Source organism: Giraffa tippelskirchi, chromosome 10 (assembly GCF_054371585.1).
Source record: "Giraffa tippelskirchi isolate mGirTip1 chromosome 10, T2T-mGirTip1v1.2.pri, whole genome shotgun sequence".
Classification (NCBI taxonomy): domain Eukaryota; kingdom Metazoa; phylum Chordata; class Mammalia; order Artiodactyla; family Giraffidae; genus Giraffa; species Giraffa tippelskirchi.
In genome coordinates, this window is record NC_137284.1 from 17,228,178 (window position 1) to 17,243,521 (window position 15,344).

Here is a 15,344-nt window from a genome sequence, read left to right on the forward strand (position 1 = left end):
CATGCGACCACCAAGGGAACCTCCCCCCAGTCGCTCCGCCCTCTCTCCAACTGAGCACAACCAAGAGTGAAATTTTCTTCCAACCTCTTACCTGTCTACTTAAATTCACCATTTTCCCTATTACAGAAGCAAGCAATCTAAGCATTTTTTTGGATTACTCCCCCCACCGCTTTCCTTCATCTCCTCTGAGTCATAAAATCATGTTGACTCTTTCTTCAAAACATATCTTATATTTCTTGTTTCCTCTTCACCTCTACACTTATGACCCTAGTTCCACTCTTCATAACTGGACTGTTGGGGGTGGAGATCAGTGATAGAGCATTTGACTGTAATACTGGCTTACCACTCAGTTCACATGGGGCCAAAGCCTAAGGGCTGCTCCCAGACTCAGTACTCAAGCTAAACAAATCTGAATGTAATATTTCTTTTTTTTTTTTTTTTTGATGGATGGGACTGTGTTCCTGTCTCACTATTTGTTTGGCCTGGAGGTTTCCAGCCATGGAATCAGCAGACATTTGGGTAGAGAGCCAGGTCTTCGTGTTGAGCTGTGGACCTCTGAGATAGCTCTCTCTGATTAATATTCCCTGAATATAATATTTCTGACCATCAAAATTAATGCAAAAATTATTATAAGAAATAAAAATTTAAATACAGTGAGGGTCAGTAGTACTGATTTTTACCTTTGTACCGAAGACCAGTATGGCTCTGCAGGGCACAGCTGCTGCCTTGTCAGCCTCCTCGCCTGCTCCTGCTCACTCCATCCTACTTAGCCCTATCAAATGCGTCTTTCTATAACATCTTGACTCTACATTCTACATCTTGACTCTAACATTCATGCCACTACCTTTAACACCACCTCGAATTCCTTTCTCCTGCAGCCAGATTCTGGTCTGGTTTTCATGACCCTCAACTCTGTCCCTCCAGCTTTCATTCTTATTAACTGCCCTCCATTGCAGGTGTTATCATTGCCTGGAGGGCTACAGTCCATGAGGTCTCAGAGTCAGACATGACTGAAGCGACTTAGCATGCACGCACGCATGCAGCACTGTCCCTCCAGCTTCCATTCTTACTAACTGCCCTCCACTGCGGTGTTCTATTGCCAAGAGCATGCATTCCCCTCATACTTGTCACTACCAAGTCTTTCTCTCTCTCTCTGTCACCATTCTGAGTCTTTCTTATTCTTCCTTACATAGGTGTAGGTGTTCCTTGGCACTTTTAGGAGTGTCATGTCATCTTTTGTTCTCTAGACCCTTCACCAAATGTTCTAGGCTGAGTCTTACTTGATCTTTCAGTTATTACCTTAATCTGCTTCCTCCAGGAAGTCTTACCTGCTGCCACTCTCCTCGCCCATACCCATCGGTACTTCACTCTTGTCACATCCCCTCGCTGTAATTTCCTGTTTACTGGTTTGTGCACTTCAGAGGGTAAAGTTCATGTCTTGCTCATACTTTATTCTTAGCATCTAACATAATACTTGGCATAGACTGGTTGTGTGATACAGATATGTTTCACGACCGTCCATTATCATAATCCATTTAGTGCGTTGTCATGGGATAGCGGCCTCCCTTCCCGAGCCATCCAGGCCACAGAAGAGTCATGGTGCACACAGTCTGAAATCAAGTAGGTCTCAGCTAGAACTCTTTCTTTAAAAAAAATGTCTATTTACTTATTTATTTGGCCGTGCCGGGTCTTAGTTCCGGCACATAGGATCTTCAATCTTTGTTGCAGCATGTGGGATCTAGTGCCCTGACCAGGGATTGAATCTGGACCCCAGGCAGAGGGAACACAGAATCTTAGCACTGGACCACCAGGGAATTCTCTCTCTGTTATTTTACTAGCTGTGTGGCCTTTGGATGTTTACTTGCTCTCTGAAAAAAACCTCAGTTTCTTCTTCCGTGAAATGGAGATAAAAAAGTGAATCTTGCACAGCTATGAGGATTAAATGTGAAGATTAAATGCGACCGTCTCTTCACCATGTTTAGCTCACTGATCAACATGGAGCAGTGTGGGACCTACATTAGTTCCTTTCAGTAATCGCTTGTGGGGTGAATGACTGAGGACCCATCAGATGGGTTCTCTAAACTATGACAGGGTCAGGAGGGTGGCTGGCATCTCCTGAACTCATCTCCATTCACCAGCAACCAGGAGGAAGATGTTGACTTGAACTTGTTTAGGTGGTGCCCTTTTTCAAGCATGGAGGTGGGGCTTTGCTGTCCAGATTTCTGACCTGTTACTAACCTGCTTCTTTCTTCTAAACTGAGGTTTCATAATGAACTGGAACTGGCTCTGTGGTTGTCTTGAGTAAAAATGTCATTCTCGTACTCTATGAAATAGGTATTAAGTCAGTTTGTGACATATCGAACAAAAAGACAGGTGTCTAGGTAACAAGTGTCATGATGCTCCCAAGAGCCTCTGTGAGCAAAGATGTTTGTGGTTCATGGTAGGTTTGGTGCATTAACTCCTTCTCATTCTTAAAAATAGGGTCCCCTGGCACCACTGAGGACAGTTAAGGAGGAAATATATCTTAAAAATAGACTTTCCTGTATAAAATAATAAGTGAACCCTCCTTGACAACAAGGAACCTGGTGTGGGGGCAGGAGGCACTCCACTAAAAATAAAGCCAATCAGGAAACTCAAGAAGATGCTGTATGTTGTTGTTTGTCAAAGCTGCAGGCTGACTCACTATGTAGCCATCTGGTGATGGCTCAGGTCTAGAACCCAATATTGTCTAGCTTATCCATAAGCCGCCACCTCCATCTTCCCTCTGCCCTCCATCTTTCCTCTACAGGGCACTCATATTTTCCTTCAATGCCTCTTTGCAAAGCACGCCTCACCTTCTGGGGTCTTTCCTTAGCAGAGCAAGCCTCAACTTTGACGCTTGAGTTCAAGTTCTCCTCTTGTTCCCACCACTCTAGCAGGGCCTGGACCAAACCATGCACCACCTGTCTACAAAGATCCTACTGGTACCACCCCACTGCCTTCTTACAAGGACTTTCTTGTTTAGGCAAACCATGCACACACTGCTCCTAAAGAGGACAAGGCCAGGTCACTTAGATTCCCCCTTTATACCGCTTAACGACAAAATTTCCCCACCTAGACCTTATTGCTAAAACTCTGATACTTGAAACTGCATTTTGAGAAAGACTCTAGAGAAATATGAAAAAATGGGGATGGATTTTGAGAACACACAGCTCATTTAGAAAATGTGCTTCAAGTTGATACTTTTGTAAAGAATTGTTGAAGACCTGCTTATCCTTGGGGTTCAAAAGAAAACCTTAATGTAGTTGCTGCAGGAGCTTGCAGTGTTAAAATATGATGTCAGCAAAATGGTTTTACACTAGAATTTGCTGACTGGAAGCTCAATTGAGTGTTCTTGCTGATGATTTTCCTCAATCTTGGTCCCAAACTCAAATGGCAGAACTGCCATTGCTCTGTTTATATTCATGTGGCTCTCATAAGAGCTGCCTGGTAACAGAAGCCAAGGACATGAGCCTTTGATATACAGCAATTTGGAGCTTCCCAGGTGGTGCTAGTGGTAAAGAACCTGCCTACAAATCCAGTATTCTAGCGTGGAGAATCCCCATGGACAGAGGAGCCTGGTGGGCTACAGTCCATGGAGTGGCAAAGAGCTGGACACGACTCAGTGACTAAGCACACAGCACACAAATGCAAGAGATGTAAGACATGTGGGTTTGATCCCTGTGTCGGGAAGATCCCTGGAGGAGGGCATGGCAACCCACTCCAGTATCCTTGCCTGAAGAATCCCATGGACAGAGGAGCCTGGCGGGCTACAGTCCATAGGGTCACAGAGTGTTGGACAAGACTGAAGCAACTTAGCACACACACACATACAGCAAGTCAGTGTGACTCCATGCAGTCCCAGGGTCTTATTCCATTCTCAGCACCTTTAACCCACTTGGAAGAAGAACAGCCCCAGAGTAAACTTTATCCAGTATTGTTTTCTTACACATATTATTTCATTTACTCCTCCTACTTATGAGGTAGATATTTTTCCCATCTTATAGTTGCGTAGGTTTAGATAAAAGAACAGGCCTAGGTCCCTGTTAGTAAGTGATGGAGCCAGGATTTGAATCCATGTATCCCTGGTGTCATAGAACAGGGCCTTAAGCACTGCAAACCATGGTCTCCCACATACTGTATTTGTCCTTCTTAGAGAGTACTGGGTAGAGAGTGTATTTTATGAATTTTACAAAAACTAAAGAGAATTGAACAAGTGCCCAAACGGGGAAAATGAAAATTCTGATCTAGCTAACAATATCATTAAAACTTAAGCACAGGACTTCCCTGGTGGTCCAGTGGTTAAGGATCTGCCTTCCAATGCAGGGGATGCAGGTTCAAGTCCCAGGTCAGGGAACTAAGATCCCACATGCTATGGGGCAACTGAGTCCATGTGCTGCAGTCAAAGAAGCCTATGCACTGCAATGGAAAATCCCACCTGTCTCAACTAAGACCTGATGCAGCCAAATAAATATCTTAAAAATAAAGAAATAAAACTAATGCACATTGATTAACTAAAAAAAATTTATTAGGTAAATTTTATTTTATTAGGTAAATACATTTTTTGTTTTTTTCTTTGGTGCCTGTCACCTATTGCTTCTATGATATTGGAATGTCTTATAAGAACAGCTTTCATGGTATTTTTATAGACTGAGGTAACAATAAAAAAAAAGAAAGAAAAGCCAGGATTATATAAAGATGACCAAGATTCTGCCTTGCGATTAACCATGGATCCTTATTTGAAAATTTAAAAAATTCTTCAAATGGGTGAGGAAATGCACGAAAATAAATGTATACATAGTTCAAGTCAGAAACCTTTCCAATTCCTAGGTTTTTCTTCTTCTTTTGAATGGGGGAGGGTAGTGATCAGTAGTTGGTTCTACATAGTGTATCACTCAGGGAACTCTCCTCAGTGCTCTGTGGTGACCTGAATGAAAAGGAAATCCAAAAGGGAGGAGGATATATGTATAAATATGGCGGATTCACTTTGGTGTACAGTAGAAGCTAACACAACTTTGTAAAGCAACTATATTCCAATAAAAATTAGTTTTTTAAAAAAATAGTTTGTTCTATTCTGTTATCTATGAATGCTTCTCATTTATAGATGATATGAAGTTACTGTTCCATTGCTGCTAAGTCGCTTCAGTCGTGTCCGACTCTGTGCGACCCCACAGACGGCAGCCCACCAGGCTCCGCCGTCCCTGGGATTCTCCAGGCAAGAACACTGGAGTGGGTTGCCATTTCCTTCTCCAATGCATGAAAGTGAAAAGTGAAAGTGAAGTCGCTCAGTCGTGTCCGACTCCTAGCGACCCCATGGACTGCAGCCTACCAGGCTCCTCCATCCATGGGATTTTCCAGGCAAGAGTATTGGAGTGGGGTGCCATTGCCTTCTCCTACTGTTCCATTAGGGAATCTTAATGTATTTCCTTTTGTTTCCTGGTCACAGAGGCAGGGACCTCTCAACTCTTACGAAGATCCCCGAATGGCCTGTGGTTTCCAGTCTGCTTATCATCCACCAAGAGCTTGTTACCCGTTCTGGGAGGAGACAGCTACTCAGGAAGTGCCCACCGGCCTTGAACACTATGGCTCAGGTAGGAAGATAAATGGAGGCTGAGACTGAGGATTGGAGTTGAGGGACCGAGGCAATTGGATGTGGGCTGCATCCTGCATCATTTGCCACCACAGCGGCCCTCGCTTATGTGGGTACTGGATGTTCTTATTCTATGGGAAGTCCCAGAACTTTTCAGTCATTTTGAATGACTTTATTCTCCAGTGACAGAAAGACTATACTCTAGGAAAGGGCCCACACGAGGTTTCTTTACGTCTTCATTTTGTATATAGCTTTCTCCACTGTACCTGTCTGAGCTTTATCCCCTAAAACCTGGCTGTTGACAAAGGACCTAGAAGGTTTTTAATTACGAAGTGTGAACCAAATGGACAGAGGTGTGTGAACTAGTCAGCCTTTGTTGTTGCTGTTGTTTTAATTTTTATTGGAGTATGTTGCTTTAGTGTTGTGTTAGTTTCTGTGCATGTGTGTGTGCAAGTGTGCTAAGTTGTGTCTGACTGTTTGTGACCTATGGACTGTAGCCCACCAGGCTCCTCTGTCCATGGGATTCTTCAGGCAAGAATACGTGAGTGGTTACCATGCCCTCCACCAGGGGATATTCCCAACCCAGGAATCGAACTCTCACCTCTTACCTCTCCTACATTGGCAGGTGGATTCTTTACCACTAGTGCCATGTGGGAAGCCCTATCATATAGCAAAGTGAATTAGCCGTATGTATACACATATTCCCTCTTTTTTGAATTTCCTTCCCATTTAGGTCACCACAGAGCACTGAGTTATAGAGTAGGTTCTCTTTAGTTACTTATTTCATGAAGTGAAGTGAAAGAGAAAGTTGCTCAGTCGTGTCTGACTCTTTGTGACTCCATGGAATTCTATACAGTCCGTGGAATTCTGCCGGCCAGAACACTGGAGTAGGTTCCCTTCTCCAGAGGATCTTGCTAACCCAGGGAATGAGCCCAGGTCTCCCGCATTGCAGGCGGATTCTTTACCAGCTGAGCCACCAGGGAAGCCCAAGAATGCTGGGTAGTTCATCCCTTCTCCAGCAGATCTTCCCAAACGAGGAATTGAACCAGGATCTCCCGCATAGCAGGGGTTCTTCACCACCTGAGCTACCTATTTGATACATAGTATCAGTAGTGTATATATGTCGGTTCCAATCACCGAATTTATCCCACCCTCCTTTCCCTCCTGGGTGTCCATAGGTTTGTTCTCTATGGTCAGTCCTCTTACAGGACGAAATTTGTTTCATTTGTCTTCTCTTTTCCTCATCCTCTCCACTCTGCCCTGCTCCGCATTTGGCTTCTTTCTCCTCAGCTGCTGCCTCTCTCCTCAGCTCTTCCTCAGAGGAGCTCCTCTCCTCAGAATTCCTTTCACTCCTGACTTGCTGCTCACAGTGCTGCCCTCTGGTGAACAGGAACCACTCTCCCAAGGAGCAGACAAGTTCCAAGTCTGTACCCCAGTTCTATTGTGCCAGAGTCATTGTGTTTCTCACAAATTCCATTGGTCCTTGCTAACTGGCTTTTTTTTTTTGGTTTATTTTTGATACAAAATGTAAAACTTTAATTTAGGGATCCTGTAATGATTGATTCTGACAGTAAGTTCAATTTTTCAAGAGATCAGGTTATGATAATATATCCAGATACCAAAAGCCACATTTGTTTTCTCCCAGGACGAATTCTTAGCGTAAGAAATTTCATGATGCTTACATGTTGTGTGTGTGTTCAGTGCTCAGTCGTGTCCAACTCTTTGCAACCCTTTGGACTGTAGCCTGCCAGGTGCCTCTGTCCATGGGATTTTTCGGGCACGAATACTGGAGTGGGTTTTGTGACTTCTTCCTCCAGGGGATCTTCCTAACCCAGGGATAGAACCTACCTCTCCTGTGTCTCCTATATTGCAGGCAGATTCTTCATCCTCTGTTATGATAACGTGCATAGGTGAAAAGCCACTGGAAACTAACTTAAATGGAACTTTTTTTGTTCCATATCTCTTTACCTGAGAACACTATATGGCAAGTTATTTTTATAATAGTGGAGAAATAAAGGAAATATTTGTTTTGTTGCCTACACTGTATCTTTCACCTGAAATACACCAACAGACACAGAGTGAGATGTGGTAATACCTGATGGGGGCTGAGAAGGATGGGAGTTGGTTTGTAGTTGCCAGGTTCTCCTCCCGGGCAGAATGAAGCTGACCCTGTGTTCCCTGTCTTGACTCAATAGCCCTTGATCTTGGAGGTGTTCTTTGGCACTACCTTGGATCTCAGACAGGATAGCATTTGTGTCATCACTTTCTGCTTGGCATCTCAGTTCCCCCCAAGGATAAACACAGAGGTCTCGGCTATTGACCCATCTCATGAGGTGGCACAGAGGATTTTATAGTTGTTCACAGGTTAGACTTAGGGACTTCAAGTTTTAAGAGATGAGAAAAGTGATCCTTTAAACATCTAAACCAAAAAGAAAAAGATTTTGTTTGTGTAAGCAAAAGAACAAAATGGTTTTGTCTATATTTGTATATTCTTCAATCCTATTCACTCCACTAGGCGTTGAAGTCTTGTATCTCCCTATGCAACAGAGATTAAATCTGCTTGCCTTAACACTTTCAGCTCTGGATGGTGCTTCTGCGTGCTACCAATTTACAGTTTATTACATTTACTTAATACATCTTCTTAGTAGCTGAGGTCATCTCCACAATTGTAGCTTCAAATCAGAATACCTCATTTTCTTCAGAAAAAGACATGGCCCATCTCTTTCTTAGCTAAGAAGTACATAAATAAGTGAAGATGATTTTTCATTCTCCTCGTCAAGTTTCTCAAAAGTAAGAGTTTTTACTTCAGGGCCAATAGACAATGTCTGTGAAGATTTTTAAGAACCTCAGGAGGAAGCTTCTTTATTTTATTTAAAAAGAATTTTTAATTTTGTATTGAGGTTTAGCCAATTAAACAATGCTTTGATATTTCAGGTGAACAGTGAAGGGACTTAGCCATACATATACATGTATCCATTCTCCCCCAAACTTCCCTCCTATTCAGGCTGCCACATATTAATGAGCAGACTTATCTGTGCTATACTGTAGGTCTTTGTTGGCTATCCATTTTAAATACAATAATGTATACATGTCCATCCTAAACTCCCTAACTTATCCCTTTCCTTCATTCTTCCCCCATGACAACTGTAAATTCCTTCTCTAAGTCTGTGAGTCTCTTTTGTAAGTTCATTTATATCATTTCTTTTTAAATTCCACATATAAGGGATGCCATATGATACTTCTCCTTCTCTGTCTGACTTCACTCAGTATGACAATCTCTAGGTCCACTCATGTTGTTGCAAATGACATTAATTCATTCTTTTTAATGGCTGAGGGTCATTGGAAAAGACCCTGATGCTAGGAAAGACTGAGGACTGGAAGAGAAGAGAGCGACAGAGGATGAGATGGTTGAATGGCATCATCGACTCAATGGACATGAGTTTGAACAAACTCTGGCAGATAGGGAAGGACAGGAAAGCCTGGCGTGCTGTGGACCAGGGGTCACAAAGACACAAAGAATTAGACATGACTGAGAAACTGAACAACAAATGGCTGAGTAATACTCCATTGTATATATGTACCACATCTTCTTTATCCATTCCTCTGTTGATGGACATTTAGGTTGCTTAGGGGGAAGCTGTTTTAAAAATGCTAGGACTGATAGTCGTGTAATAAGAGTCTACTTCCCACAGTCTACCTCTTTAAGAAGGAAGCTGGAGTCACCTAGATTGGTGGCTCTTGGGTAGGATGGGAAGATGAGGGCATATAATAACCAGTCCTAAAATGACTTGGATTGTCACCAGCTGCAGCTCAGACACTCTAGCCAGCTTCTATGAGGCAGTGGTGCTTTGGTGGCGAACTTGCTATCTGTAGTTCCCTGTATCCTAGGCTTCTTCTGATGGAAATATCTGGCAAAACTCCTGAGCTCCTTTGCCTTCTGAGCTGTCCAGATGAAGGAAGGGGTTGCAGTGATTATTTCTGGGCTGTGGTCCAGCCCTCCTCAGTGACGGGTGTCCTTTGGAAGGAGATCTTGGGGTTACAGGGAAGGGAGATGAAGACATGGACCAATCGATGATTTCTCCAGCTGCAGCGCATTTCCTCGGAGATGTGTTGACCAAGAAAAAAAAGAGAGAGAAAAATACTCTCCTTTTTTTTTTCATCTTCTTTTATCCTATTTATAACTTCAGTTTCCTTCCCATCCTCCTGGCCACTCCCCAGCCCTGCTTCCATCTCACATTTGTGCTCTGAGAAGGGACCTAGGCTCTTCTGTCAGGACTACGCTTCTGTCAGTGCCTGGGCTGCCCGGCAGGAGGGGCCATCGAGGACCAATGAGGGTCCTTCCTCTGAATGTTGTTACTGTTCCCTGAAGAGACTGAGGCTGAGAGGGAGGAGAAGAGTGGAGGGAGGGAAGAGGGGGAGAGAATAAAGCTGAGAGAAAATGTGAGCGGGGGAGAGGTTATCAGGTGATGGGAACAGAATGCTCAGCAATTCAGACTAGTCGAGAATTAGTTGGACAGAATAGCTGGTGAAAGGGGAAGAAAGAAGAGGTGTGTGGAAACAGACAGAAAAGAAAAGTGGGTGTTAGTAGACAGACAGAGGAACTCTAGGACAAGAGACTGAAAGATGAATGGGAAGGGAAAAGAAGGGGAGGGGCAGATGCCATGAAAGAGAAAAAGAGATGAATCTGAGGACATTAACTCTACAGCTAAAAAGGGAAGCCACATTTGCATGCAATTGCCTGTGCAGCTGTACATCTCTTCATGACAATCTTGTAGTCATCATTTTCTTTCATTTCTACCTCCTCCTGCTCGCCTCTTCCCCCTCCTTCCCATCAGCCTGAAGCCATTAGCGACAGCCAATGGGGACAGAGAGTGGGGTTCTGCATGAATGAATGGGCTCTTTCTATCTTAGCCTCTCCTCATCCCTCTGTCGGGGAGCCTGGTGAATCAATGGAGCCCCTTACACGAGACATGGCTGAAATGTCTGTTGCTGTTTATAGTCTGACTGGAGTGGAGCCCACTGGCTCTGCCTTCCCACTGTTCCCTCCTTCTATGTTGTCCCCCCACCTCAGCCCTTTCTCTCAATCATTGCAGCAAGAAGCATTTTTGTAAATGTCAGTCTCTTGTTCCCCATCTCTGAGAACTCACTAACACTTCACTGTCTCTTACTGTCATGACCAGCTCCCATCCATGGCCCCACGGAAGGGATGGAGTAGAAATGGCAAACTATTTTTAGACACAGACAGTGAGCTCAGAGTGGTGCCCAGACCCAGCTGGAGTCATGGAATGCCTGTTTTCCATTGGGAACCAGAAAAGTGACATCAGAGACCCAACTGAGCACCCAGGCCACACGACCGCAGTCCCTCCCATCCGCTGATAGCTGTCCATGTTTGACTTGAACCTCATAGCTCTGATGACCATGAATGATAATAATGTATACCAGAAACTATGACACACTTTCAGAGTGACATATTATCAAAGCATTTTTCATTTCAGGGATGGATCTGTCTTTAATCAGCTAAACTTACGCAGGTGTTCTTTGACCAAAGTTCACTTTTGCAAAATAGTTGTTTTGAGTTGGAAAGCATCTGCAGGTTCAGAACACAGTAAACCCAACTTACCCTCATGGGAACGGACCTATGGCCTCATTACCGTGGTCTTTGATTTGATAAGAGACAGTGCTTTTTTCTTTTTGGATTACGCAATTTGCAGTGTTTTTGGTCCTGGGTCATAGTAAAAGCCTCACCTACCGACAGTCTTATTTCTCATTCTTCGGGAGAGAGGTGAAGTTTATGGTGAAGACTCCATCCTCTAGAACCGGATTGCATGGATCTGCCCGTCAGCCCTTCCTAACTGTGTTGCCTTAGACAACTTATTTTATATTTCCATTTCCTCATCTAAACCAGTGTTTTCAAAATGTTTCAGAGTCACCAGAGGGCTTGTTAAAACGCAGGTTGTGGGGGTTCTATCCCCAGTGTTTCTGAATCAGTGAGTCTAGGGTAGGGCTCAAAATTTACATTTCTCTCAAAGTTTCAGGTGGTGCTATGGCTGTTGCCGGTCTGAAGACTACACTTTGGGAACCACCAAGTTAATATATGACAAGCGTAAAGCAGTTCTGTCACTAAGCAAGCACGATATGAATGTTTGCCACTGTTAAGTGGGCACTTTGTCCTGAAGTGCCCAAGCATCCAGAAATGTCTGGGTGTCACTGAGTCAGAAAGTAACCCAGTGATGGGGTGAACATTTTTGGTGGCCAGTGCCATGCCCTGGAAACTGAGAAGAGAGACAGAAAGGGGAAGACTCATGCCTTGTCTCTTAGCAACTTTAATCCAAATGTGTATATGAGACTACATTTATGTGATGTGAAGAAATGATCCCTAGATGAAATATCACATTTATGAGATAAAGGTTAGCCATTAAGTGTGTGACTTTGAATCTTGCCACAGTATCTAAAATTTCTAAAATACATTTACTAGCAAAAGGGTTGAACAAAAGAGTGTCTTTCCCAAATAAACTTCGGAAGTTCAAGTGGGAGACTGTACTGAAAGTCTGAGTTCACGGTCTCTCCCGAGCCAGACGGCCAGGCGGCTGGGAGAGATCAAACCTGGACCAGTGTTTGGAAAGGGCTATCGACAACCAGGTGGGAAGTTTCAGCAGGAAAAACAGATGCCTCTGACTTGGCTTTTAAGTGTTGAGAACATCGAGGGAATGCCAGAGAGACTTGTTAAATGGAGATTCACCTTGCTCTGAAATGTTTATTCTCTTAGCAGTCTTGTTCTTTCAGCTGATCATCTCAGATGGCCTTGTGGTTTAAAAAAAATGATATTTTAAACTCTATCTGCTGCATATATCTGTTCTTTCCTCATTCAGGGTATGTTTTCTTTTTTGAAAGTAGCTGTTCTAGTTTCTTTGTTCTTCAAAACAGTTCTGATCCTGTGTGTGGGGGTGTGCATGCATATATCTATCTGGGATGTAGTAATATGGACCACTCCTCTCAGGGAAAATTTTGACCTCAGAACCCGACTTGGTAGTTGTGTCTGGAAGAGGGAAGCTGTAAGCCTGTCTCAGGTTTTAGCCTTTCACGGAAGGGGCTACAGTTGGGGCCAAGCTGCCGGACAAACTGCTTCCAGGGGATAGTACTGCCAGAAGCTTGATGCAGGAAACCCTCTCCCCACCTGCATCCCATCTCTGAGAGGACCAAAAACGGCTAGGAGCAGAGGCTTGGGGAAAGAGCGGCAGGTCTGCCTCCAGCTAGGAGCGCATTAGGACGAGCATCCATATGCAAAAACTAGCCTACACTCTGGCTCTATCACTTTGTTCTTCTGATCATGAGATTTTTACCAATGCCTGAACCTCTTCTCCATAAGTGAAAGGTATTTCTTTGGCTATGGATTGAATTTGCTCCTATTGGCCAGTGTTACATTGTCCCATCCATCTTATTCACTCCCAACCCCATCACCTTGGTAGCTTTTCCAGCTTATGCTATTTCATATGCAGATTACCATCACTTTCAGTTTAAGTTTTTGAGTATAAGCTGAAAGGTATTGAGTCCTAGCAAAGGGTTAGGGCAGCGATCCCCAACCTTTTTGGCACTAGGGACCAGTTTCATGAAAGACAATTTTTCCTTGGACTGGGGGGTGGGGGATGGCTTCAGGATGATTGATGTGCATTACACATTTTTGTGTGTATGCACTTTATTTCTATTAATACTACATCAGCTCCATCTCAGATCTTCAAGCATTAGATCCCAGAGTTTGGGACCCGTGGGTTAGGGTGCTTGGTGGAAAGAGCAAAAATACACCTGGGATCTTGTTCTCTAACCTTTAACAGCCCCGATCATTACACTCATTTCAAAGAGTCTTGTGCTATTACATGGAGTGCTATATTTCTACTTCAAGAGGTGTTATAGTATGTGATCAACAGATGTTACCTTTTCCTTACACCACGATCTGAATGTGAATTTAAGTGACCCAAAGAAACCTGGTGCCCTATCCTTAAGTCCTGAGTGTTGCCCACATTGATCCAGCCCCAGACTGATTTTCTGACACCTGCCAATTTTTCCTTCCCTTGTGTCCCAGTTTATAGAGAAATGAAAAGGGAGCCTGGTGAGAACCAGAAAGAGAAGCTACGGGTTAGAGACTCCAGCAGCCCAGGGGACGAAGGACTGGAAAGACCTTCCTAAACGTAAAACACCCCTGCAGTTCCTCTGGAGGGAAGGGAACCGAGTGGGAGAAACCTGGGCCGGGGTTAGTGAATTACAACGGGGATGCGTGCGCTCTTTGGCAGTCCTCCAGGGCTTCTTCTCAAAAATCCTAGGAAGTAACAGCATTGCACTGGGAGTCCCAGGGGGCTGGGGAGAAAAAAGTTCTCTTAACTTTTTCAAACCACAAATATTTGGTCCGAGTTGGGAAAAGGTCCCTGGGGCACGGAGTTCTTATTGGATTCAAGCTGTCTGACCCCTCCTCGGGAACTCGGTGGGGGGAGCGGGGGCTGGGGACCCCGGTGGAGGCCGCCTGGCGTCAGCCCTCCCCTCCCCACCCCGCCGCCCTCGTTGAATGAAGTGCTGGTGGGTGAGGGTGCGGGGGCTGCAGGCCGGCGAGGGGAGGGGGCCGGGCGGGGGACGGATGCGCGGAGGCAGCCTGTTGTTCTCAGCGTCTGGCCGCCTGGAGACTTACTCTCTCCAGATGTTCGCTGTGTTTATAGCTGCTGAAGCAAGAGACCCAGCTCCTTCATTAATAAGTTTCTTTCCTGCGCTGTGGCCAGGGGTCTCAGCTCAAGGCTGCAGCTGGGAGAGGCGCGCTGGGGGGCAGGGACGAGGGGAGGCGCCCCTCCCCACCGCCCCCGCCTCCGCGTCCCTCAACCCCCCACCCCGCCTTCCTCCTCTGCAATCCTCCCAAAATACACGAGCACACAAAAAGAAAAACACCAGCAGATTTTTTATTTCAGAGAGTAAACACTTGGGCCGTGGGGGTCTGGAGGTTATGGGAAAAGAGGAAACCATCAGGCTAATCAGGCCGGCACACACTTCCCCTGCTGAAATAAAACAGAAATCATTGCTCCGCAGGCCGGCGGGTTAACCCCGGCGCTGCCAGCGAGGCGGGCGCACGCAGAAGCCATCCGAAGGGAGGCAGGGCGTCCGCACACGCTGCAAGACGGGGCTCCGGGAGTAGAGGAGGCAGAGAGACGAGGACCGCGCTGCCTCGGCCACTCCATTCGGTCGGGGGAAGTACGACTGCCCCGAGCCCGGCTTGAGAAAGAGACCATTGGAACAGAAGAGACTGTGGGCGTAGATTCAGTTTTGCAAGAGGCTGGAGGGAGTTCTAGATGGGTCGACAGAAGATAGCGGGATGGGTAAGGGGACGAACACTCTATGGAGCGCACGTGCTCACTGATTCGGCTGGAAAATGAACAAGGGAGTTGAGGAGACTGGCCTGGGCCCAGGTTCTAGCCCCGCCACCTATCAGCTGTGCCACACTGGCCACATCACTGACCCCTTTTGAGCCTCAGTGTCCTCATATGTGATAGAATAATGCCTACCTCCCAGAATTATGGTGAGGAACTGAAAAACCGTATTGAAGGTGGACATGGTGCGCACCAAAGCACGCCTGTCAATTCATGATTTCATAGATTAGATGACTTCAAACTGACCAAGGCCTTCCTCCCTCCTGTTTTCCTTCCGTTCTTCCTTCCTTCCTCCCTCTCTCCCTCCGCTCCCTCCTCCTCCTATTAAATGCCTT

At 45.2% G+C, this 15,344-nt stretch overlaps 1 protein-coding gene across 4 annotated transcripts in view; it reads left to right on the plus strand.

Annotated features, from left to right (window-relative positions):
* Positions 1 to 15,344, plus strand: part of ETS1 (ETS proto-oncogene 1, transcription factor) — a 138,469-nt gene that overhangs the window by 25,366 nt on the left and 97,759 nt on the right. For 3 of the 4 annotated variants that reach the window (XM_081536318.1, XM_081536317.1, XM_081536321.1), the window contains exon 3: positions 5,465 to 5,609. In XM_081536318.1, coding sequence (XP_081392444.1) covers positions 5,465 to 5,609 — 145 coding nt within the window. Of the gene's footprint in view, positions 1 to 1,476; positions 1,621 to 5,464; positions 5,610 to 15,344 lie in introns of those variants that run through there. The other variant, XM_081536319.1, reaches the window with a different exon arrangement.